Source organism: Rhincodon typus, chromosome 19 (assembly GCF_021869965.1).
Source record: "Rhincodon typus isolate 14 chromosome 19, sRhiTyp1.1, whole genome shotgun sequence".
Lineage (NCBI taxonomy): Eukaryota > Metazoa > Chordata > Chondrichthyes > Orectolobiformes > Rhincodontidae > Rhincodon > Rhincodon typus.
Genome location: NC_063350.1, coordinates 53569156 through 53595394, shown reverse-complemented (window position 1 = coordinate 53595394; position 26239 = coordinate 53569156). Strand labels below are relative to the sequence as shown.

General features: G+C 42.2%; 1 protein-coding gene across 4 annotated transcripts in view; it reads right to left on the bottom strand.

Annotated features, from left to right (window-relative positions):
• Positions 1 to 1613: 1613 nt before the first annotated feature.
• Positions 1614 to 26239, bottom strand: part of si:ch211-253b8.5 (dysbindin) — a 33819-nt gene continuing 9193 nt past the window's right edge. For 2 of the 4 annotated variants that reach the window (XM_048608366.1, XM_048608365.1), the window contains exons 2-4: positions 8576 to 8725; positions 4915 to 5055; positions 1614 to 2563 (exon numbers count right to left, since the gene is read on the bottom strand). In XM_048608366.1, coding sequence (XP_048464323.1) covers positions 2331 to 2563; positions 4915 to 5055; positions 8576 to 8720 — 519 coding nt within the window. In that variant the 5' untranslated portion in view covers positions 8721 to 8725 and the 3' untranslated portion in view covers positions 1614 to 2330. Of the gene's footprint in view, positions 2564 to 4914; positions 5056 to 8575; positions 8726 to 11851; positions 11931 to 16254; positions 16311 to 26239 lie in introns of those variants that run through there. The other 2 variants (XM_048608369.1, XM_048608367.1) reach the window with 2 other exon arrangements.

Sequence of the window (26239 nt, the reverse complement as noted above, 5' to 3'; positions counted from 1 at the left end):
TAAATTTACATTCTGCTCAGTCAGAGATGGAAAGACAGCACGCTGGACACAGATTTACAAATATCCCAGGCACGCACATTCAATCTTTTTTCATTGGTTAACTCAAACTTGAGAAGATTGACAATGGTGATGGTTTGCCAAAACTAAAACGTCCCCTTCATTTTTATTTCCAAAGTCTTCATCACATGCAGCCAGTGTTGCAGGGCATCACTGAGTGCAATTTCAAGGGACCTCATTTATTCTGAAGGTATAACCTTACAGCCAGATACCAGGACAAATACTCACATTTTGTTGGGTCCACTCAGGCAGTTAGTTCTGCTCACTTTGTGATTTGCACTCCATAAATGAGCATGAATTACTACTGGTGATGGGGACTGCTTTGTAAAATCTGCCTTGTGAAGGGAGCAGGGGAAGCATAGGGCACAATTCTTTGCATGGCTGTACATAGCAGGGCACAGATGCTGGTGCTATCAATGGAAAGTGAACGCTGGAGGGGGATCAGAAACTGACAGATGTGTCCTGTGCATGGTCTATACCAGTGGAAAGGATGGAAAATTGCAACTTAATCACTTAGTAGCTGGATGGTGTAGGGAATATTGAGAAAGTTTATCTCAGAGATAGCAGTCGCCTTTAGGCAACATGGCTGTCTAAGAAGACATGGAGGAAAGGTAAGATTGGGGTGCTGACAGGATGATGGACTGCTTACCCATTGTTTCACATACTGACCTTCACTAAGGTGGTGTCTAGCCAAATGTTAGGATGAATACGACACTGGGCCAGCAGAGGGATAATGGTGAAGGGGGGGACATGGAACTGTGAACACCACAGAATGTGCTCATATATCTTACCCATTGGCCTCATCTCAGTCAGTGCCCATGTGCTGATGGCCAACTCCGCCCCTGTCCAAGCGCCAGTGGAGCTCTCAGAGACTCTGAATACCGGCTGCCATTGGTAAGGGTAGCCTGAGCTGCCGCAGTGGGGACGTGAACTGATTTCTGTCTACTGAAACTATAGTGTAAAAGCTGACCTGCTAATGTGTGCTCCACCTTTACATTTCCCTTCCACCTCCTCCTTCAGAAGGGCAAGGGATCAATAATCAGGGAAGACAGATTTAAGGCAAGGAGCAGGAGGTTTAGAGGAGATGTAGGGAAAAGCTTTTTCACCCAGAGAGTGGTAGGATTTGGAACTCACTGACTGTAAGGGTGGTAGAGGCAGAAACTCTCATAACATTGAAGAAGTATTTAGATGTGCACTTGTGATGCCATGACGTACAAGGCCATGGGCCAAGTGTTGGAAAATGGGATGAGAATAGTTAGGCAGCTGTTGTTTGTCTGGCATGAAAACAATGGACTGAAGGGCCTTTTTCTGTGCTGTAGATTTCTATGATTCCACGTCACGTTGCATACCATCCACATTTTGTCACTGCTTGGTATCAATTAAAAATTTTGAAAATTCCACTCTCCGTTCCAATATCTAAGTCATTTACATAGAGCAAAAGAAAAGGCTGTCATTATTGCTGTTTGTAAATTGGCCTTTTACGAGATGATTCATTTTTTCCAAATATGTAAAACACTTTGCTAACTCAGACAAAATGGAAACCCAGAGCAGGCACATTCAAATGATTGGCCATCGTAAATTTATTAAGAAAGAAATCTCCAGAGCAGCTTTTTACAATCTGACATCATCTTTATGGCAGATTTATTGAATGGCAGTTCACTGTGTTCCAACATACTGTCAGTTCCTCAAGCTAAGGTCACATTTTTAGACATCAGTGCTTGGTGCTAAAGGATTCATTCAGTTGTCTCTGTTAGAAAGTTGACAGTGACTGTTACTATAGTGCCTAATGGTTAGTCTGCCTCATGCTAGCTGTTTGTGGTGTCACCATTGGCATTATGTGTCATTTGTCCAATGTCATTGTTCCACACTGGACTGTGTCCATCTGTGTCTACATGCTTTTACTGCATCCATGATCTTGGCTGTATGTATGACTTGTCTACATATGTTCAACCTTTAAAGGAATGTTCTATGTTAGATTTGCGTGTGTGTTAAATTTAACTGTGCTTCATTGAATTCATGCATAACTAGGGATCCCTGGAGTGTGTGACAGGAGTGTATGTGACTGGGACTGTCTAACTGGAAGGGTGTGTGATATTGGGAATATGGGTAACCAGGAGTTTATGGGTGGGATTTAAATATCTATTATTCGGTGAATCAATAATCTGGAAAATACAGGAATATCCCTATTGCTGCTAATTGCTTCAGCCCTCTCATTACAGTAGAGAGACATTTCATTGATAAGAGCTATTCTGTATGTGATGCTGGGCATAGTGTTAGCTTTCATTTCCAGCTTGTGTCTCAGTGTCTTTGTTTTTGTTCGGTGTAAGTAATGCAGTGTCCACTTGGACATCTTCATCATCAGACTGGACAATTGGAGTCTCATCACCATTACCGAACTCCAGGCTGTTGGGATCTGTGGAGTTGGAGGAAGTGGATGACATCCGAGATTTTGTTTCTGCAGAATTTGGAACTTTGATAGTGATCTCACTATTGTAGAACTGTTCATCTGTGGGAAGAAACAAACCAAGTTAGAGTCATAGAGTCACAGAGACGTATGGCATGGAAACAGACCTTTCGTTCCAACTCGTCCATGCCGACCAGGATATCCTAAATTAATCTAGTCCCATTTGTCAGCATTTGGCCCATATCCCTCTAAACCCTTCCTATTCATATACCAATCCAGATGCCTTTTAAATGTTGTAATTGTACCAGGCTCCACCACTTCCTCTGGCAGCTCATTCCATACACGCACCACCCTCTGTGTGAAAAGGTTACGCCTTAGGTCCCTTTTAAATCTTTTTCCTCTCACCTTAAACCTATGCCCTCTAGTTTTGGACCACCCCAGGGAAAAGACCTTGTCTATTTACCCTATCCATGCCCCTCATGATTTTATAAACCTCTATAAAAGATCACCCCTCAGCCTCCAACACTCCAGGAAAAAAATAGCCCCAGCCTATTCAGCCTCTGCCTATAGCTCAACCCCTCTAACCCTGGTAACATCTGAGCACAGTGGCTCAGTGGTTAGCACTGTTGCCTCACAGTGCCAGCGACCCGGGTTCGATTCCATCCTCGGGCTATAATCCATCGATCGGGCTATAAAATCGATAACTGAGGTAATGTGGAGTTTGCACATTCTCCCCGAGTCTGCACGGGTTTCCTCTGGGTGCTCTGGTTTCCTCCCACAGTCCAAAGATGTGCAGGCTAGGTGGATTGACCATGCTAAATTGCCTGTTGTGTTCAGGGATGTGTGGAGTAGATGGGTTATAGGGAGATGGGTCTGGGTGGAATGCTCTGAGGGTCAATGTGGACTTGTTGGGCCGAAGGGCCTGTTTCCACACTGTAGGGATTCTATGACTATGACTTCTTTGTCATCTTTTCTGAACCCTTTCAAGTTTCACAACAACCTTCCTATAGCAAGGAGACCAGAATTGCACACAGTATTTCAATTGTGGCCTATCAAATGTCCTGTACAGTTGCAACATGACCTCCCAAATGCTATACTCAATGCATTAACCAATAAAGGCATACTAAAAGCCTTCTTCACTATCCCATCTACTGTGACTCCACTTTCAAGGAGCTGTGAACCTGCACTCCTAGGTCTCTTTATTCAGCAACACTCCCCAGGACCTTACCATTAAGCATATAAGTCCTGCCTTGATTTGCCTTTCCAAAATGCAACACATCTAAATTAAACTCCATCTACCACTCCTCAGCCCATTGGCCCATCTGATCAAGATCCTGTTGTTCTCGAGATAACCTTCTTTGCTGTCCACTACACCTTCAATTTTGGTGTTATCTGCAAACTTACTGACCGTATCTCCTATATTCACATCCAACTCACTTCTATAAATGATGAAAAGCAGTGGACCCAGCACTGATCCTTGTGGCACACCACTGGACATAGGCCTCCAGTCTGAAAAGCAACCCTCCACTACCACCCTCTGTCTTCTACCTTCGAGTCAGTTCTGTATCCAAATAGCTAGTTCTCCCTCTATTCTGTGTCATCTAACCTTACTAACCAGTCTACCATGAGGAACCTTGTTGAACGCCTTACTGAAGTCTATATAGATCATGTCCACTGCTCTGCCCTCATCAATCCTCTTTGTTACTTTTTCCAAAAACTCAATCAAGTTCATGAGACACAATTTCCCATGCAAAAATCCATGTTCACTATCTCTAATCAGTCCTTACCTTTCCAAATACATGTAAATTCTGACCCTCAGGATCCCCTCCAATAACTTGCCCACCACTGATGTCAGGCTCACTTGCCTATAGTTTTCTAGCTTTTCCTTACCACCTTTCTTAAATAATGGCACCACATTAGCCAACCTCCAGTCTTCTGGTATCTCACCTGTGGCTATCGATGATACAAATATCTCAGCAAGGGGCCCAGCAATCACTTCCCTAGCTTCCCATAGAATTCTGGAGTACACCTGATCAGGTCCTGGGGATATATCCTCCTTTATGCATTTCAAGACATCCAGCACCTCCTCCTCATGTTAATGCAGGAGCTGGTGGCATCAGTAAATCCTTAAAAACAAAGGAAGATTGGGAGACTGTCCATTTGCTCCCTCACCAAAATGGACACTATCAAACATCCTGGGATTAATAGCTGCTGTTAACACAGGTTAGGCCTTGGTATTGTTACTGATGCACAGGTGGAGCCACAATCTCTCCATACTCCTTGGGATAACAGAGGACTGAAGTGACTCCGATCTTTCCCAGAATAGGGTATGAGAAATCACAGCTGCCTTTAATGCTGAGACACTGGGACTTATATGTTCCAGGCATGTTGGCACAGGATTCCTGAGTCACCCTAACCTGTAACACTAGGCTGGTGTGGAGTCTGCTCCTTACCTGGCAGTGTCGGTGTCTCACAGCCATCCATGCTGGAGTTGAGGAACACATCGAGTGCCTCCTGGTCAGACATATCCATGAGATCAACTTGCTCCAGCATGTCCACATTGACCTCCATGGAGGAGACACTCCCGATTGGTGCTGTGGGAAATAGAAAAGCCTCAAGCATGGATGATGGAGAAATCCAGGCCCCTTTTCCCTGCCATGAAATCACCCACACTCTCTTATTTTAGACCCTGGTTTCTCTTTGCCTGAAAGCTTGGACCAGGATGTAGCTTTATGGATGCTGTTAGCTCTTTAACACCTTAGCCCAATGGGCTTGTCAGACATGCATAATAATTAAGAAATTTACAATGACAGCTAACTGACCACTTTCACTCCCGATTCACATATCATTTCAGTGTGAAAAGATTACATTTAACAGGAAATAGAAAAGTAAACTTGATTTTGAGACCTGTTTTGTATATCTGATTTGGGAGAATTCTATGTCGGAAAATACTGTGTTCAGTGCACTATTAGTTCATGGTTATCTCAGACAGGTACTAATTATTCCTTTTGAGATAAAGTGAGCCTATTACCTTAGATAGACCAAAAGTAAAGTGTGTGGTTTGAAGTGCTGTGTATCTAGACTGAGCAGAACCACGTAGGTAATTTAATTACATTTTATTTTATTAGAGACAAACTCTGGCATTGTCGGGATTCTGTAAGTTAATGTGGAAGCAGGCCAATTTGCCCATTGAGTCCACATCAAACCTCCAAAGAGCATCCCACCCAATCCCTGTAACCCTGCATTTCCTATGAATGGCCCCATAGTCTGCACATCCCCGGACACTATGGACAATTTAGCATGATTCTCCACATCTCCATTAACCTTCCCCCTCAATAAAGCATGTTCCATCTTTCCCTTTTCCAGATTCATCAGTCAATTCACCAAAAATGACAGCAAGGTCCTAGTAAAATAATAATGCTTTTTGTTGGTATCTCATTACAAATATTGTTCATTTTCTTCAGAATGCGTCGTTAGTATTAAGAGCAGCAATGATATAATGCACCTATTGTACCAAAGGATACGAATTTTAGTTTAAACATTGTGCAATGTTCTTAACTTTATAGGAATATATCCCATTAATTTATAAGACAGGGCAGATGATAACATTGATTTTAGTGATTGCCACATTAACATACTTGTCACTCCATATATACACAATAACAGTAAACTTATAACTGGGAGAAAGAGTCTATACCAGTACTTGTAACCCAGATATATGACACCATGATTCAGAAGCCTTTCTCCCTTTCCTGGTTACAGGATATTATTCCAGAAAATTATTTCATACAATTTAATGTCAGAATATAATTGGATTCTGTTTTATCAGTGTTCTCAGAGTAGAGAGATCACATGGTTCCTCAGCAACCAAGTGAAATGATTGAACAACATAGTTCTCCACTATTAGCCTTTGGGTGTCTCGAGGTAACATGACTTTTAAGGGCTCAGAAGACAAAGGCTGAATGGTTCACAAATGCATCTGTGTTTCCTGATCAGCAAATCTACTGTAGCTCCCAGGCATGGGGATGATCAAAGTCTGGTAGTTTATGGATATAGCTGGTTCTGCTTTAAATCCTATTATATATATTTTATATATATATTACAGGATCTGTTTTATGAAGACTTGCACTCCTCTTATGTTTGAGTTGTATTATTGTCGAATCGGTCTTAAAAATGAATCCTGACCTTCAGTGCAATGAAGGTGTGTGGGACAGCTCATTTAATGTCTTCATCTAAACTAGAAATAGTGTGTGAGTGAATAAAACTGACACATTGTCATCTTGACACTTGTCATTCATTAACTTTATTCTGATTTCTCATCCTTTCCTCACCTTACATGGTCTACCTCTGACTTTTCCCTTTCCTTTCTTCAGTTTGCTACCTCTGCTCTTTCCTAAACTTGTCCTATTATCACCAATTTTCTGTTTGCCACCAGGTCTTAAATTTGAACATAAACAGATCTGTGTTGTCTCCAACTCCATTCCCATCCATGTTTTGTCTGCTACTCCGGACCCAAACCCATTAATGTGTTTCCTCTTTCGCTGTATATTGTTCTCATCTCCACCCTCCACCCCCAGTTCCTTCCGTCATCATATCTGCTTTCTTTCTCCACTTTCAGGTGTTCCATTCCCCTCGCTCCCTAATTCCCATTCAGTCCCACTCAAACTTTCTCCTCTTAGGACAGTGTGTTGTTTGGGAAGGAGTTCCACGATTTTGATCCAGCGACACTGGAAGAACCAAGCTAGGGAAAGTAATGAATTGTGACAATGATGCTGAGCAACTTCAGAGGGACATTGACAAAGTTGGCCAAATGGGGAGACACCTGGCAGATAAATTTCAATGCAGAGAAATGTGAGGTAATGCATTATGGCAGAAGAAACACAGAGAGGCAATACAGGCTCAATGGTACACCTTTGAGGGGAGTACAGGAGATTAGGGAACTCAGGTTCATGTGTATGGTTCTCTGAAGGTGCCTGGGCAAGTTGAAACAGTTATTAAAAAGGCTTATAGGACCCTAGGGTTTATAAATAGAGGAATACAGTATAAAAGCAAGGAAGTGATACTACAGCTTTACAAACTATTGGTCAGACCACATTTGGAGTATTGTGTTCAGTTCTGGGCAACTTATTTAAGGAAGAATGTTAAAGCCCTGGAGAGAGTGCAGAGGAGATTTGCTAGAATGAGGGATTTTAGACACAAGGAAAGACTAGAGAGATTGGGCTTACATTCATTGGAGCAAAGAAGATTAAAAACTATGAACAATTTTGACAGGGTAAAGAAGAATATTCTGTTTCCACTAGTTGGTATGTCAGTCATTGTGGGTCACAATTTCAGGATTGTCAGCAAGAGATCCAGGAGTGAGATGAGGAGAAACTTCTTTACTGAGAGAGTTGTTGGGATTTGGAATGCACTGCCTGGGAGAGTGGCGGAGGTGGGTTCCATAGGAGGTTTCAAAACAGAGCTGGATATATACTTGAAAGGGATGAAGTTAGTGGGCCACAGAGATAGGGCTGGAGAATGGGTCTAGCTGGGTAGGTCTTTCAGGAGCTGGTACAGACACGATGGGTTGAATGGCCTCCTTCAGTACTGTAAAATTCTATCAGTCCATAAAACAGTAAAGGCTGGATAATTGAAATTGTTCAAGTTCGGATTAGATTGCTTGTGATCCCTGGTCAATCAAAAAGCTATGGGAGGGCAGCAAAGAAAATGGAGTTGAAACTACAACCACATTAAACAGTGGAGTAGGCTCAAACAGCTGAATTACCTAGTCCCACACCTAAGCTCTTTGTCCAACGTTTTTCCTATGTATCTTGGTCAATATTTATCCCACATCCAGTATCATTAAAACTGCTTGTTATTACATTACTGTTTTGTGGGATCTTGCTATGCACAGATTGTTTGCTACATTTCCTACATTTCACAGACCGCACTTCAAATGTACTTCATTGCATGTAAAGTGCTTTAGGCCATGCTGGTGTCATGAGAGTGCTACAGCAATGCAAATCTTACTTCATGTGCGTAGAGAGAATTATGATTTTGAACCTCCGTCACCTCTCATCCACCATTTGCTCTCTAATACTAGGTTCAATCATTTGGGCACTCAATTTAACTTACGCCTCTGGTGCTCAATTTGCAGGTGTGCGGCAGTGAGGTAGAAATCTGCATCAGGCTGGAAGACGTCTTCAAAGAACCGTTGCCTGTCTCTGAATTTCATTGGTGGAGTGTGATCAGTATCTAACAGCTTTGTTGTGTGCTCCATCTCAGCTAGAAATACAATAAGGGTAACTTTCACATTACATACATCAGCACTGTGTTTACAACAGCAATCATACAGTACAGAGTCAGGAACCTGTTCTATCACTCAGTCAATGTGAATATCCAACCTGTAGAGAGATTTATACATATGCTAATCATGCTGTCATATTAATAAAGTGGCATTGAGATCTCCAGTAACACGTGACTGATCTATTGTAAAGTAGTTTATATTGGAATACATACTGGTTACAGCATCTGTATATATTTTATTTGAGGATGCATTAGGTGAATTAATGTTTACTGAGTGGAAGAGACTGTGTTCATGTTCTGAGAAGGGTGGGGATGGGTTCTTAAGTTAATATTCACAGACTAGGACATGAGTGAATGGTTACAAATTGGTTAGGGAGCAGAAAAGAGAGTTTATGGAGTGGGAAGAACACATTCATGTCTGGGGAGTGGGAGAGGGAGTGAATTAATGTTAACAGAACAGGATACTGTTCCCGGAATGGGTTATAAAATTACAGAATCAGAGAACGGTTACAGTGCAGAAAGAGACTATTCAGCCCATCATACTCAATCTGCTTCTGCTCCTAACTGATTTTGCTTCATTTTCTCATTTTTTTTTAAGGTGACTGTAATTGACATGATAATGTCCAGATAAATTGATATTGTAATATTCGTTGAGGAACAGATATTGACTAGGATTCAGATGAGAACTCTCCTGTTCCTCTTCAGGGTGCCATCAGAAGTTTGTATCCACCTCAACAGGTTTAACAAAAGAAAACTCAACGAACTCTGGATGCTGGAAATTAGAAACAAAAACAAAAATTGCTGGAGATACTCAGCAGTGTGGCAGCATCTGTGGAGAGAAAGCGGAGTTCTTCAGAAGGTCATTGGACCAAAACGTTAACTCTGCTTTCTCTGAACAGTGTGAAGACTTCTCTTCTGAAAGACAGCACCTTCAACAAAGCAGCACTCCCTCTATACTGTACTGGAGTGAGACCTGAATTAGAGACCTTGCGGCTTAGAGGTGTGAGCTCTATCTGCTGAGCTATCCAGCTTAGCATGGCAGTTATTGGGCAAGTGCTGGCACTCTGACTTGTGACATCCAGCCTCACTGGGGAATTCCCTGAGGATTATTATTATGTTGTGCCCATGTTGGCTATTGGCTGGGTCAGGTGCACCCTTGCCAGCTGGTTGGGGGGTGGGGAGTAGTGCAGTTTATTTTCCCCCCGTGTCCCTCTAGATTGAGGATAGGCCGAGAAGCAGGAGGAGGGCCATCTCGAACTATTCAGATTTGGGGTGAGGTCTCATCATATCTAATTGATTTTGTACCTTTAAAATAATTTTTTTCACTTTATTATGTTTGGTGCCAGTGGAATGAAGAGTCAGTGCACTGGAACTTTGGCAAGTTTAGTGCGCTCGTTCCTGCATCGTATTATGAATGGGTGTGACTGAGTTAACAAATGCCTATTGTATTCAGTAATACATGGGTGAAACTAGATTTCCATAACCTTTAACCTCCATTGAAATATTCTCTGGAACAGGAGATGGGTTGGATGAGTTGTTACTGATCAAGCAGACTGTCTATGAGGCAGGTGAAATGGAGGGTGCAGCATAGTGATGGTTGGAAATTGAGTGAGTTCCTCAGCTCTTCATCCTATCTCTTTTAGACTGCTGAATGAGTGACTGTCATTGAAGAATCACTTCAGCAAATTTGTGGTTATCAGGCTGTGTTTTGGTCTCTATGAACAAATTTTAAAATTCGTTTGGAGGAGTCCTCTCTTCACCATTACAAGGTACACTCGTGAACAAAGTCTGGGCTTAACTCCACTTTGAGCAAGTCATCTTAGTCTGGGTGCAACAGGAGTGTTAGATTTGATCTTTGATAATCGCCACACTTCATACAAAAGAACCCACTCTGTCTATCTCTCTCTCGCTCATTAGATACCAGTCTTAAAGAGGATGTTGGTGACTACAAATTTCCATGTTTGTCTGTAGTTATTGCTTGGTAAGGTATTACCATTGCCTGTGGCAGGTCTGGCTGACCAGGAAACTCTTGTGTTTACCCCATGCCTTAGGCATGTCAGAAGGATTTGCACATTGATACTCAACATGTTCAGCCATGCTCTGATAAAGTAACAATATGTCATTCCTGCTGGGAAATAGCTGAATGTCAAGAGAAGAAAAGACGGAATTATATCTCTACAATGGTGCTCCCTGTGGGCTCACTCATCTGGAGTCTGGGCAGTTGGGTTGTGGTCCGAAAAATGCTTAATGTTTATAAACAAACACCTCATATCAAACATGTTCAGGAAAGGAAAGTGGCACAGTAGGTGGGTTGGGAATCATGGAGGGTAACAGGGTATAGGCTGATGAAGGGCTAAGTTAGGAAAAGCTCTCCAAACCATTTTCATTTTCATTGGAAAAAGTTGAGAGTACCCAATACGAGTTAATACTATGGGAAGAGATAGAAATCACAAAATATGCATGGGTGAGGAAGACCAATCAAAGCATCCAAGCCTTCTTTGACAGTACCTTCCAAACCTACAACCTCTACTATCTAACAGGTCACAGGCAGCAAAAACATGGAAACATCACCATTTGTAATTCCCTTCCAAACCACAAGTTCATCCTGACTTGAAGCTATATTGCCATTCCTTCCCTGTTGCTGTGTCAAAATCCTGGAACTGTCTGCCTAAAAGCACTGTTAGTGTAACTCTAGGTACAATTTAGAACCCACCATTAAGAATGGTGCATATTTTGATGATGTAGTCATAGTTGTTAAAGATGACTATCCCTGTGCCTAAATCAGGTTTACTGTTAAGTACATCCAAGATGGTCTTGAGGCTTCACAATGCCACCAGATGTTCATATTGCATGTGAAAATCGGATAGGTCATTTCAGAATCCTGCAAATATTAATCAACTAGGCATAATTCAAGATTTGACAGTTAACTGTCAGTCATCATTGCCTGGTATATTTAAAATCAGAATCCACTGACCCAAGCAATCAGTACTCTCTTCTTGCACAGTGTAAATATTATTTTCCCTTTACTTTGGTATTCTTGCAAATTGTCTTGAGAGCAAGAACAAAAGCATTGACAAAAACGTGTCTTCCTTCAGCAATACTTACGGTTAGAGAATGTGAAGTCAGGGACAAGTGGCAAAATGGATTTCTAGCTGGCTTCAAGACAGAAAGTAGAGAGTCAGAGTAAGGGATAGTTATTGAGAAGATCAGTGCAGGGTCCAATGTAATTCATACTATACATTAAACAATTTGGACTTTGCAATCAATGATTTCTAAACTTACAGATAACACCTAATTGGAGGTCATAAGGTAGTTACTACTGAGGAGGTTTGCAACAACTTATAGGAAGACATTAATAAATTACAGAATGGGCTAATAATTGGCAAGTGAATTTCAACACGGACAAACATTTTAGGTTGGAAAAATACAGATGTCATTTTGAAGATGCAAGTTTGCGTTGGGTAGAGGAACAGAGGGGTCATGAAGAAATATATTAATCACTAAAGACTGCACCACAAATTCACAAGATGATGGAAAACAAATACAGCATTTGGATTTATTTCTAAAGGAATAGCATTAAAATGTAGGCAATGTAAACTAAACATATATTGAACCTTTGTTTAGCCTGCACCTTTTGGATTGTGTTCAGTTCTGCTTGCCATGTTGTAAAAAGAATATAAAAAGTCACTGGAGAGGGTGCAGGGAAGATTTATTACAGTGATATGAAAAAGGGTGTGGATAAACATATCAGGAAAGGATTGACAAGCTGGATCTCTGCTCTGTTGAAAATGAAGAAGGGATGACCTAATGGAGGACTTTAAAACTATGAAAGGTTTTGATCAACTGGATACAGACAGAATATTTCCCCTTTGGGAAAGAACACTATGAGAGGCATGTGAATATGATAATCACTAAGAAATCCAATAAGGAGCAGCTTCTTTCCACAGAGTGGTGAGAATATTGAACTCATTATCACTGGTAATGAGGCAAATGAATAAGATTGATACCTTTAAGGAGAAGCTTCACAAGCACATGAGGGAGAATGGATAGTTACGATAGCAGGTTAAGATAAGAAAGACAGAAAGAATCGCAAAGAGATCGAGTGCAGCATAAACATGGACTGGTTGGGCTGAATGGCCTGTTTCTATGTCATGTATCCAATAACTGGCTATCTTTTCTCCTATTCTCAATTCCAAGGTTTGGCCATGGACTTCCATTGATTGCTCCATGCTTATGGGCAAAGTATTGCCGTGGTTTGTTATTGCTGACCAGAGATTCTCCTGCTCTTACCACCTGCGACCAGGTATATCGTAAGGATTTACAGGCTGATAATCAACCTGTCTGCTCACCATGGCCTTCCATGGCCAACAAGCCCTGACTCATAACCTGAGCTTCCAGTATCAATGTAGGGACTGCCCAACAAGGCATCCAACCTATCTTAAATGATCTCATGTGATCTATGAAATGGTTGTTCTTCCCAAACCTGCCTTTTCACCTGGACAAGTACAAATGATTGTTAGGTGAATGTTTCTAGATAACAAGGTCTCATGCTGGAGTAGCGTCCCTCAGACTAGAGTTGAGAAACTAAAATATGCAGCTCTGTTTACAGGGTTTCTGTTCTTTATAGAGAGATTGTCATCTTTTAGCATATGGCAGAAACAATCCCCCACCAATAATGCATTTCAGTTCAGTCCAAATCCCATAAGACCATGAGACGTAGAAACAGAGGTAGGCCATTCAGACCATTGCATCTGCTCTGTCATTCAATGAAATCATTAGCTGAACTGGTAATCCTTAACTCCACTTACCTGTTTTTCACCCATACCTCTTGATTCCCTTAGAATTTAAAAATCTGTCTCTCTCAAAGAACTGTACAGCACAGGTACAGGCTCTTCCACCCACCATTACTGCACTAACACATGATGCCTTTCTAAGCTAAGAACCTTTTGCCTCTACACTGTCCATATCCCTCCATTGCGCTGACTATTCATATATCTGTCTCAGCTTTCAATACATGTAATGACCCAGCCTCAATAGCCTTCTATGGTAAAGAATTCCACAGATTCAATAGCCTCAGAGAGAAGAAATTCCTCCTCATTGTTGTCTTAAATGGGCAACCCCTTACTCTAGGATGATGCCTGTTGGTCCTAGACTCTCCCACAAGGGGAAATAATCTTGTCACATCTACCCTGTTAAGTCCCAGAGTCTTGTATGTTATGCGGAGGGCATTAGAGTAGCCAGCAGGAGTTACGTTCCCTTACAGCTCACCAAGACTAGAGTGTTTGGGCAGACCCCAATCCTCAGTGATTGTCCAAACCATTAATGTACGTTGATAGTGCGCTGGTATGTTGTTTTCGTGTTGAGGTGTTGACATTGCCTTGTTGATGTGTCAGTATGTTGTGTTCAGTATTGCAGTGTGTTGTGGTGCTTTCTTAATTCCTTCATGGGGGACGTCACTGGCAACACCAACATTCCTAATTGCCCTTGAGAAGATGATAGTGAGCAGCCTTTTTGAACCACTGAGGTGTATCTGGCAAAATAATGAATAGAAATGCAAGATATTCAATGGAAAGAGATTGCAGAACTCTGCGATACAGGGGGATATGACTGTCCTGGTACATGATTCCCATAAAATTAATATGCAGGTACTTCAAATGATTAGGAAGGCAAATGGAATGTTATTGTTTATTGCACAGGAAATTAAATATAAGTAGGGCAGTTTTGCTAGTTTTAAAGGGGCATTGTTGAGGCCCTATATTGTGTACAGCTTTGGCCTTCTTAATTAAGAACAGCTATCCTTGCAATTGAAGCAGTTCAAAGAATATTCACTCAACTAATGGGGCCTATATCCACCGGAGTTTAGAAGAATGAGAGGTGATCTTATAAAAATATATTATATTACAAACATATACATAAGTTCCCAAATGGACTTGACAAGGTGGGTGCTGAAAGGATGTTTTTCCAAATGGAAAGAACTGAATTAGGGGATACAGTTTAAAAGTAAGAGATTGGGTCATTTTAGATGAAGATTAAGAGATTTTTTTCTCTCTCTGTTTATGAACCGTGGGAATTCTCCTCCCCAGAGTGCAGCGGAGTATTTTTAAGGCAAAGAGGTTAATGTCTTGACAAACAGGGGGGGTCCAAAGGTATCAGGAATAGAAAGGAATGTGGAATCAAAGCCACAAACAGATCCGCCATAATCTTATTGAATGGCAGACCAGACTTTAGGGGCTGAATAGCCTCCTCCACACTCCTAATCCATATTTAAGCATGTATGTGTTGCTGTATTTTGTCTTGTTACTGTAGTATGTTGTGATGACAATGGTGTCTGTACAGACACTGTATCAAAGGCACAGCAGACACACCCACACACATTACTGCTTTACTTCAGAAATGGACTAACCTGGAGCTGCAATCACAGATATGATTGTTCTCGAAATACAGAAGAATAAAAAAATTATGACACATGAGGGGCCCATCGTGGTCACATTGGCTGTATCAGCAGACAAGAGAACAACCTAACCTAATCCCACTTCCTACCTCCTAACCAACATGTTCCAGCATCTTAAAGTGCAGACACTAGTATTATTAAAATGCAATGAGAATTTCTGTCTTCACCACTCTTTCAGACAACACCTGGGTGAAAATTTATTCCTTAACGTTTTGCTAATCCTAACAGGAATACCTCCTTGTTATTGACCTCTCTGCTAATGTAAATAGGTCCTTCCAAACCACTCAGTCCAGACCCAATGTTATACGGTTTAACTAAATCTTGGCACAGCTCTTCCTGTTTCAAAGAAAACCACCCCAATACTTCCTAATCACTAAAGATCTCCAGTCCTGACAACATCTTCATAAATCTCCTCTGTACCCTCTCTAGTATAATCACATCCGGTCTGTCATGTGGCGATGGTCATAGTTAAGTTCAATAACTGGGTCAGGATCAAAACCACCACTCTGCAATTAGTATGCAAAGACGAGGATGATTATGGAATACAGACACTAAATAATCCCATTTCACATAATCCCATATAACAAAACAATGTAGTCACACTGGAGTTTATTATTAATTCAGAGATTAATACTGTACATGCTTCTGGTGGGTTATTGATATCAGTGTACGCTCTGGCTGTGGGTTATCGATAATCTTGTATCCCTGTGCTGTGGGTTATCAATAATCCTGTGCAGACAGGCTCTGAGTTTATTAATAATCCAGTGCCCTCCTCGTATAGGTTATCAATAACTGTGTGCCCTCCCGCTGAGATCTATTGATCATCCTGCACACTGCTATGGATTACTGGTAATCCGTTTTGCATTTTGAGTTTTGGAAACTTCTTGATTCAGACGTGAGGAATGTAGTTGAGCTCATTGTTTGCTTTGCTGGGCTGTCTGGGATTGGATAGAATGTAAGCACAGTGCCAAACATTGGCAGGAACAACAGCCAGTGAGAGCGCGGTGTGGATTCACACTCCATTCTGCTACATGCTACAATTCAGATCCTGCCTCACCTTCACCTCGGAGTTTGAGCTTTGCTGCTGGTCTTCTCCAGGCACCTGTAGGTCTGTCTGTGAGTGAATGGTGTGCTGTATTTGTGGATATGCAGTTTTATTGACTTTATTACTTACTACTCATTAAATTTCCCAAAGTTGAACCGTATTGGTACTGAGCCAATCAATTGCTATTCTGTGACACAGCATGACTAAACACTAACAGCCTTCCAGAAGCAACAGTACATTTTTCCTTCTTAGGCAGTCCCTCTACAGCAAGGAAGACTTTCTTCCACTGCAGCATTGTGTGTCCTGAAGTGACTAACCAGTCCGATTGTGGATCACCACACCCTCCCCCATGGTGGGTAGCTGGCTTGTTTTAAGAGGCAGGTGGATTGACTGGTTCTTCAGGCTGTTAACTCTCTCTGCTCTGAGCTCTTTACCTCAGCCTGGGCCTGTCAGAGACACTGGAGATGTTTAACACCTGTGCAGGTATTTCTTCTCTGTTTGGACAATCTTAAACAGGACTCCCATGAGTCACTGAAGGCGTTACATTTGTTCAGGCAGGCTTAGACAATACTCGTGAAGCATTTTCTCCATCCTCCTGGTCATGATGAAGTCATTGCAATACAAAAGCATAGAAACTAGGAGCAGGATTAGACCATTCAGCCCTTCAAACCTGCTCTGTCATTCAATATGGTCATGGCTGATCATCCATTGCAATGTCATCAAACATATTATCACTTCTTCCCATATCCCTCGATGCCTCCAAAAATGTCTATCTTTTTCTTGAATATATTCAGTGACTTGATCTCCACATCAGTCCGTGGGAGAGAATTCCACAGGTTTGCTACCCTCTCCGTTAAGAGATCTTTCCTCGTCCCAGTCCTAAACAGTCTAGCCCTTATCCTGAAGCTGCGTCCTCTGATTCTAGGCTTCCCCACCAGGGCAACATCCCCCCTGCATCTAGTCCTTCTGGTCCAGTTAAGAATTTTATGTGTTTCAATCAGATTCCCCCCTCAATCTTCTGAACTTTAATGAAATCAGACCCAGTTAAACCAATCCCTCCTCATTGGACAGTCCTTCTCTCCCCAGTATCAGCTTAATAAACCTCTGCTGCACTCCCTCTATGGTAACTATACTCTCTCGGAAGTAGTACAAAGAGCAAAGAACAATACAGGACAGGAACAGGCCCTCTGACGCTCCAAGTCTGCGCCGACGGATTTTGCCCTTCCATACTAAAACTGTCTTTAATTACAGGATTCATATCCCTCTATTCTCTTCTATTCATGTATTCATCCAGGTGTTTCTTGAATTATCTGCAACCACCACCTCCTCTGACAATGCATTCCAGGCACTCACCACCTTTGTGTGAAAAACGGCCTCTTTTAAACATCCTCCCCTGCACCTTGAACCTGTGTCCCCTAGTAATTGACCCCTCCGCCCTGGGATAAAGCCCCATACTTTGCACTCTCTCCATGCCATTCACAATCTTATAAACTTCTATCAGGTTGCCCCTTAACCTCCTGCGTTCCAGTGAAAACAAACCCAGTCTATCCAATCTTTCTTCATAGTTAAAATCCCCCACACCAGGCAACATCCTGGTAAACCTTTTCTGTACCCTCTCCAAAGCATCCACATCCTCTGGGAGTGTCGTCACCAGAACTGTACATTATTCTCCAAGTGCGGTCTAACTGAAGTTCTGTAAAGCTGCAGCATAACTTGTCTATCCTTATACTCAAAGCCCCTTCCAATGAAAGCAAACATGCCATAAGCCTTTTTTACTACATTATCTACCTACACTGCCACCTTCAGTGATCTGTGAGCCTGCACACTCAGATCCCTCTGCATATCAATACTCCTAAGGGTTCTGCTGTTCACTGTATAATTTTCACCTGTACTTGACCTTCCAAAATGCATCATTTCACATTTTTTTGAATTAAACTTCATCTGCTATTTTTCTATCCATGCTTCCAACAGGGCGGCATGGTGGCTCAATGGTTAGCATTGATGACTGACAGCACCAGGGACCCGGGTTTGATTCCAACCTTGGGCGACGGTCTATGTGGAGTTTGCACATTCTCCACGTGTCTGTGTGAGTTTCCTCTGGGTGTTCAGGGACATGTAGATTAGGGTCTGGGTGGGATATTCTGGGGGGCGGCATGGGCTTGTCAGGCCGAAGGGCCTGTTTCTACACTGTCTATGATCCTGCTGTATACTCTGACAATTATCCACAATTCCACCAATCTTTGTACTGTCTGCAAACTTACTAATTAGACCAGCCACATTTTTCCTCCAAATAATTTGTGTAGACCACAAACAGCAGAGGTCCCAGCACTGATCCCTGTGGAACACCACTAGTCACAACCCTCTATTCTGAAAAGCATCCTTCCACCGCTACCCTCTGTCTCCTATGACTAAGCCAGTTCTATATCCATCTTACCAGCTCACCTCTGATACCATGTGACTTCATTTTTTGTACCAGTCTGCCATGAGGGACCTGGTCAAAGACTTTACTGAAGTCCATGTAGACAACATCAACTGCTTTTCCCTCAATCATCTTTGTCACCTCCTCAAAAAACTCAATCAAGTTAGTGAAGCATGACCTTCCCCGCACAAAACCATGCTATCGCTAATAAGTCCGTTTGCTTCTAAATGCGTATAGATCTTGTCCCTGAAAATCTTTTCCAATAATTTTGGCAACATGCTGTAGCAGTGGAGAAGGAAAAGTTGGGCTCTAAGTTTTTTTTATTCTAAGCTAATGTGAATGGCACCTACGTATGGCGACAGTACATACTTTTCATTGTATTTTATATTGAATACATGTGTCAATAAAAGGATATTCTATTTGAATTTCCCTACCATTGACGTGAGACTCACAGGCCTGTAATTTCCAGGATTATCCCTGTTACCCTTCTTAAACAATGGGACAACACTGGTTATTCTCCAGTCCTCCAGGGCCTCACTTGTGGCCAAAGAGGACACAAAGATATCTGTCAATGCTCCTGCAATTTGCTGCATCTGCCTGTCTACTTGCATTGCATGGACAAGGTCAGCCAGATCCCTTTGTACACTTCCTAATATATCACCATTTAAATAACACTCTTCCTTTCTGTTTTTCACAAAGTGTATAACTTCACATTTAACCATGTTATATTACATCTGCCATGTGTTCACCCACTCACTCAACTTGTCCAAAACACCCAGAACCCTCCTTGCATCCTCCTCGTCACTCGCAATCCCACCCAGTTTTGTGTTGTAAGCAAACAGGAATGTTTAATTTGGCTCCCCCGTGCAGGTCATTTGCATACATTGTGAATAGCTGGGGCCCGGGCCCGGGCCCAGGCCCAGGCCCTTGCAGTACCCGACTAGTCACTACCTGCCACTTGATAAAAGATGTGTTTATTCCCACCCTGTTTCCTGCTGTCAACCAAATCTCAATCTGTGCTAATTTTTTGCCCCCTATTCCATGTGCTTTAACTATCCACTGCCCCTTATGTAGGACCTTATCAAAAGTCTTCTGAAAATCCAAATGAATGCACATCCACTGGTTATCTGTTTTACTTGTGACATTGTCAAAAACCTGCAGCAGATTAGTTAAGGATGATTTGCCTTTCATAAACCCATGCTGGCTTTGGCCAAATCATTAATATTTTCCAAATGTTAGGTAATTGTGTTTTTTTACAATAGACTGTCGCATTTTCCCCACTCCTGATGTTAGGCTAACTGCTCTGTAAATCTTGGATTGTTCTCTCAAACCCTTTATAAATAGTTGGATTTCATTTGCCACCCTCCAATTTGTAGGAACTGCTCCAGAGTCTAAAGAATTTTGGAAGATGACCAACAATGGATCCACTATTTCCAGGGCCACCTCCACTCTGAGATGTAGGTTATCAGGCCCTGGTGATTTGTCAGCATTTAACCCCATTAATTTCCCCACCACTATTTTCTTGCTGACACCGATTTCTTCGAATTTCACCCTGGGTCCATAACATTTCTGTATTTGTCATCTTTTGCGAAGACAGAACAAAGTAGATGTTCAATTCTTCTGCTTATATTTTGTTCCCCATTATAATTTCCCAGCTTCTGACTATGTTTATCTTCACCAGTTCTTTCTCTGCACATATTTATAGAAGATTTTATGCTCATTTTTTATGTTTCCTGCAATTTTACTCTCATACTCTATTTTTCCCTCTATCAAATTTTTTTGTCCTGCTGTGCTGACTTCTAATATGCTCCCAGTGCTCAGGTTTGCTGCTTTTCTTGCAATTTTATATATATCTCCTCCTTGGATCTAATTTCTTTTGGGAGACATAGTTGAGTCACTTTTATTTTTTCCTCTTATTTTTGTGCCAGACAGTAATGAATAATTGTTGCCTATCTACTGTCAACCCAATTAGCAAAATTCCTGAATCTGCCCTTGCTAATTCGAGTTTCATACCCTCAAATTTCCCCTTATTTAGATCCGGAAGCCTAGTTTCAGATTTGACTTCTTCACTTTCCATCTTAATGAAGAATTCTGTCAAATTATGTTCACTCTTCCCAAAGGGACCCCCTACCACAAGATTGTTAATTAATCCTGTCTCATGGCACAATGCCCAGTCTAGAATAACCTGTTCTCTGGTTGGTTCCTCAATGTATATTGGCCTAAAATGCCATCATATACACACACCAGGAAATCCTCCTCCACAACACCATTTCCAGTTTGGTTTGTCCAATCTAATTTTAAAGTAACCCATAATTACCATTGTAAATGTGCATGCATCTCTGATTTATTGTTTAATGTCTTCTCTCATATCTCCATTACTGTTTGGTATGTATAAACAACCCTTAAAAACATTTTCTGCTCCTTGGTGTTTCTTATTTCTATCCATTACAGACTCCACCCTCAATAATATATTGATTTCCTTCACAAACAATCCTTTCCCTTTTTTGTCTGTCCTTCCTAAATATTGAATATCCCTGAATGTTCAGCTCCCATCCTTGGTCACCTTGCAGCCATGTCTCCATAATCTCAACTATATCATAACCGTGGATAACTATTTGCCCCGTTAATTTATCTACTTTGTCGCGAATGCTCTGTGCATTAAGACTCAAAGCAGTTATACTTATCTTTTTAATCTTGTTAGTCATCTTAGCTTTATTTTGTGCATTTGATTTCTCTCGTGTTTTTTTTTCCTCTGCCTTCCACTCTTGCTTTTTAGCTTTGTCTTTTGTTTCTATCCTTGTTTCTACCTCATCTGTCTCTGCACTCAGATTCTCATCCCCCTGCCATTCTAGTTTAAACCCACCCCAACTGCATTAGTAAACCCTTTGGTTCAACCCCATCCTCCTGAGGACATAGGTCCAGTCCTGCCCAGATTGATTGTACTGATCTCACCTTCCCCAGAATCCAATGTCTAAGGAATCCCTCCCTCCTATACTATTTCTTCAGTCACGTATTCATCCAACATATCTGATTATTTTTAGTTTTGTTAGCATATGGCACCAGTAGTAATTTTGAGATTGAGGTCCTACCTTATAATTTACACCTGAATTCCCTATATTCTGCCTGTAAGATCTCAGGACTTTTTTTAACCTATGTCACCGATACCGATATATACCACAACCACTGGCTATTTACCCACCCTTTCTGAATGTCCAGCAGCACACCTCCCCCCCCACCCCATGCACCCCAATCCTGGAGTCTCTTGTCGCCACACAAAAGCCCGTTTCCCCTCACGATTGAATCCCCAACGACAATAGCCATGCCGTTTTTCTTCCTCCCCTCTTGTGTAGCAGACCCGCCTTGACACCATGCTGTTTGCTTCTATTGCTATTCCTTGAGAAATCATCCCCCTCCAACAGTAGTAAGCAGGTTGGCACAGTGGGAACATGCTGGGCCCATAACCCACAGGTCGATGGATCGAAACCATTCTCTGCTATTCATTGCAAGCGCATGTTATTTGGGACGGCATAGTGGCTCAGTGGTTAGCACTGCTGCCTCACAGCACCAGGGACCGGGTTTGATTCCACCCTTGGGCGAATGTCTGTGTGGTGTTTGCACGTTCTCCCCGTGTCTGCGTGGGTTTCCTCTGGGTGCTCCAGTTTCCTCCCACAGTCCAAAGATGTGCAGGCTAAGTGGATTGGTCATGCTAAATTGCTGGTAGTGTTTGGGGATGTGTAGATTAGGTGGGTTATAGGGGGATGGGTCTGGGTGGGATGCTCTAATGGTCGGTGTGGACTTGTTGGGCCGAAGGGCCTGTTTCCACACTGTAGGGATTCTATGAGTATCCGAACTGTTATAAAAAGGGGGATATCCACTGAAGACTCCTGTACTACCTTTCTTTCCCATTTACGGGATGTGGTGGTCGCTGGCTGGACCAGCATTTATTGCCCATCCCTAACTGCCCTCTGAGTCAACCACATTGCTGTGGGTCTGGACTCATGAATAGGCCAGACCGGGTAAGAATGGCAGTTTTCTTCCTTAAAGGACATTAGTGAACCAGATCAGTTTTTCCCCTGGCATTCATGACTCCTAATGCCAGATTGTTATTGAATTCACATTCCACCATCTGCAATAGCAGGGTTTAAACCCAGGTACACAGAACATTACCTGGGTCTCTAGATTAATAGTCTAGTGATAACACCATTAGGCTATCCCCTTGTTTTGAACTATTCCCCTAGCTGCCTGCATCCGATCTGCCTGGTGGTCAAACATCCCCATTCTGTCTGTTCAGTCTTTACCTGCAGCCTGACCACCTCACTGAAAGTCTTGTGGGTGCTCCACAGTGAATCCGCCTGCTGCCCCATCTCCAAAATCCAAATTAGCCAGTAGCTGTAGCTGTAGGTGGTCACCAGGGAGACCAAAAGCATCCACGCATTCCCACAGGAGTGGCACATCACACCTGTGAGCTCCATTACTGCGCGCCAAGTCCAAACACTCCCATTGCAATGCAAAGTCCTTGCCTTAAGTTTTTGGAGACCTTACTTTAACTCTACTTCCTTTATGTTACTTTTATTACTTTATTTTATTGGTCCTAACTTTTTCAGTTAAATGCAAGTGTAGCTAGTTGCTCAAGAAAAAATACACTTCTCTAATTGACAGCAATTTGCAGTAGATCTTTTTTTAAACCAACCAACGAACTTATGGTTTTACTGCAATTTTGCTCTTGCTGTATTTTGCACTCTGTTTCAAACTCAGCACCAGCTATTCCCTCATGTCCCACTGCCTCTCACACTCCCAAGGTCAAAGACGTAGGTCTCAAGCTTTAGCCTAGATTTATATCTTCCCACTCCACGTTGCTCCTTTGCAGGTTCCACTGCCTCCCCAAATCCTCAGATAAACTTCCAAAAAATTTCAATACGCCTTCCATGAACTCGACGTGGATTTTCTGTGACATCACTCCTGCTTTTTCCGACAAGAACCGTATGCAGGACACCCTTCTTAGTCAGAGCCAAAAGTTTGTTTGGGGAGTCTTCAGTCAGGGATGCAGGTGATGTGTCCTGGTTGACCTACGCATCTGGTTGACTGTAACCAGAGTCTCAATGCGGGCAATACTGGCCTGACAGCAGTACTGTCCCAGATCGGGGTACTGTTGTTTTGACAGCAGACCAGTGACGAGGTCTCCTCATTTAGGTTACCCAGCAGAGGGTAGTCAGCCTTCAATGGAACATTCTTGCCTCTGTGTTTGAAAGTCGCAGGTTCAAAAAATTTGGGCACGGAACCTAAAGTTGACACTCCAGTACACTGCTGATGGGGTGCTACATTTTCAGAGCTACTGCTTTGTAAATGACACATTAAATTTAGGCCTGTCAGCCATCCCAGGTGGATTCACTAGTTGGAGTAGCAGGGAATTCTCCCCACTTTGCAGGCCAATTTTTACCCCTCAATTAACATCACAAAAGCAGATTATCTGCTTGTTCTCACGTTGCTGTTAGTCAGACCTTGCTGTCTACTGTCCTAAACCTGATTCACTTCCAAAAAGTACCTCATTGGTACCTCAGAAGTACCCCAGTCCTGAAGAAGGGTAATATCCAAAACGTTGACTGCTCCTTACCTACAGATGCTGCCTGGCTTGCTGTGTTCTTCCAGCTTCCTGTTTGTCTGCCTTGGATTCCAGCATCTGCAGTTTTTTTTAAATCTCCAACCTCATTGATGCTACTATGCTTTGTGTTTGAGTTAAGCATTTCAATGTCCACCACCAAGAGTGGCTCAGCAGCAGTACTACTGATCGAACTGGTCGGGCCCTAAAGGACATAGCTGCTAGACTGGGTCTGCGGCAGGTGGTAATGGAACCAACAAGAGGGAAAAACATACTTGACCTCATCCTTACCAATCTGCCAGCTGCAGTTACATCTGTCCATGACAGTATCGGTAAGAGTGACGATCACACAGTCCTTGTGGAGACGAAGTCCTGCCTCCACATTGAGAACAACCTCCATCGTGTTGTGTGGCATTATTACCGTGCCAAATGGGACAGACTTCAAACAGATCAGCAACTGTGGGCTATCAACAGCAGCAGAATTTTACTCCAGCACAATCTGCAACCTCTTGGCCCGGCATATCCCCCACTCAACCATGACCATCAAGCCAGAGGATCAACACTAGTTCAATGGAGAATGCAGGAGGGCATGCCAGGAGCAGCCTCAGGCATATGTAAAAATGAGGTGCCAACCTAGTGAAGCCACCAAACAAAACTACTTGCATGCCAAACAGCATAAGTTGCAAGTGATAGACAGGGCTAAGTGATCCCACAACCAATGGCTCAGGTCTAAGCTCTGCAGTGCTATCATATCCAGTTATGAATGCTGGTGGACAATTAAACAACTCACTGGAGGAGGAGGCTCTACAAATATCCCCATCCTCAATGATGGGCGAACTCAACACATCAGTGCAAAAGTTAAGGCTGAAGCTTCTGCAATAGTCCTCCAGTTAGAACTGCCGAGTAGAAGATACATCTTCCTCGAATAATATGTTGTGCATCCAACAAGGGATCAGGCTATTTTGGATCTGGTGATGTGTAGTGTAAGGAGGCAGGTTTAATAACTGATGTCAGAGTATACAAACCTCTAGGAAACAGTGACCATAACATGGTAAAAATTTAACATTCAGTCTGAGAAGCAGGAACTTGGATTAGAAACAATTATGCGAAGTTTAAATAAGAAAAATCACAAAGGACTGAAGGCAGAGATAGCTGGGATAGACTGGGACAGGAGGTTAGCAGCAAAGACAGTTGAGGAAAAATGGCAGACAGTTAAGAAAATAGTTCATGACACAACAAAAAGATATATCCCAGTGAGAAAGAAGGACTCTAGGAAGGGGATAACCCAACCAATGGTTAACCAGATAAGTTAAGAATAGCATCAAATTGAAAGAAAAAAAAAATAAAATGTGGCAAAGATTAGTAGTAAACCAGAGGTTTAGGAATGTTTTTAAAATCAACAAATATGACAAAAATATAATAAAAAGGGAGGAGATAAATTTTGAATATAAACTTGCAAGCAATATCAAGACCAACAGCAAAAACTACATCAAATATATAAAAACGAGAGGCTAACGTGAACATAGACCCTTGAGAGAATGAAACTGGGGAAATAATAATGGGGAACCAAGTAAATGTCAAGGGAGTTGAACAAATACTTTGCATCAGTCTTCATGGTCAAGGTCGCTAATAGCATTCCAAAATTACTAAATAATCAAGGAACAAAAAGGAGAGGAAAGAAATGCAATAACCAACATGAGAGGAGAAGTGCTAGAGAAACGAATGTGGCTTAAAAAAACAGTAATTCCCCTGGACCTAATGGGATGCATCTGAAGATTTTAAAAGGAAATAGCTATGGAGCAGAGTATTTACAAATACATACTTTTGATGCCTAAACCAGGCCCAATTTAACTCCTGACATTTGCATGAGGTCCAATTTAACTTCAGACTTTGACACTAGGCCCAGTTTAATTCCCAATTCCTATACCAGGCCCAGATGTGGAGGTGCTGGTGTTGGACTGGGGTGGTCAAGGTCAGAAATC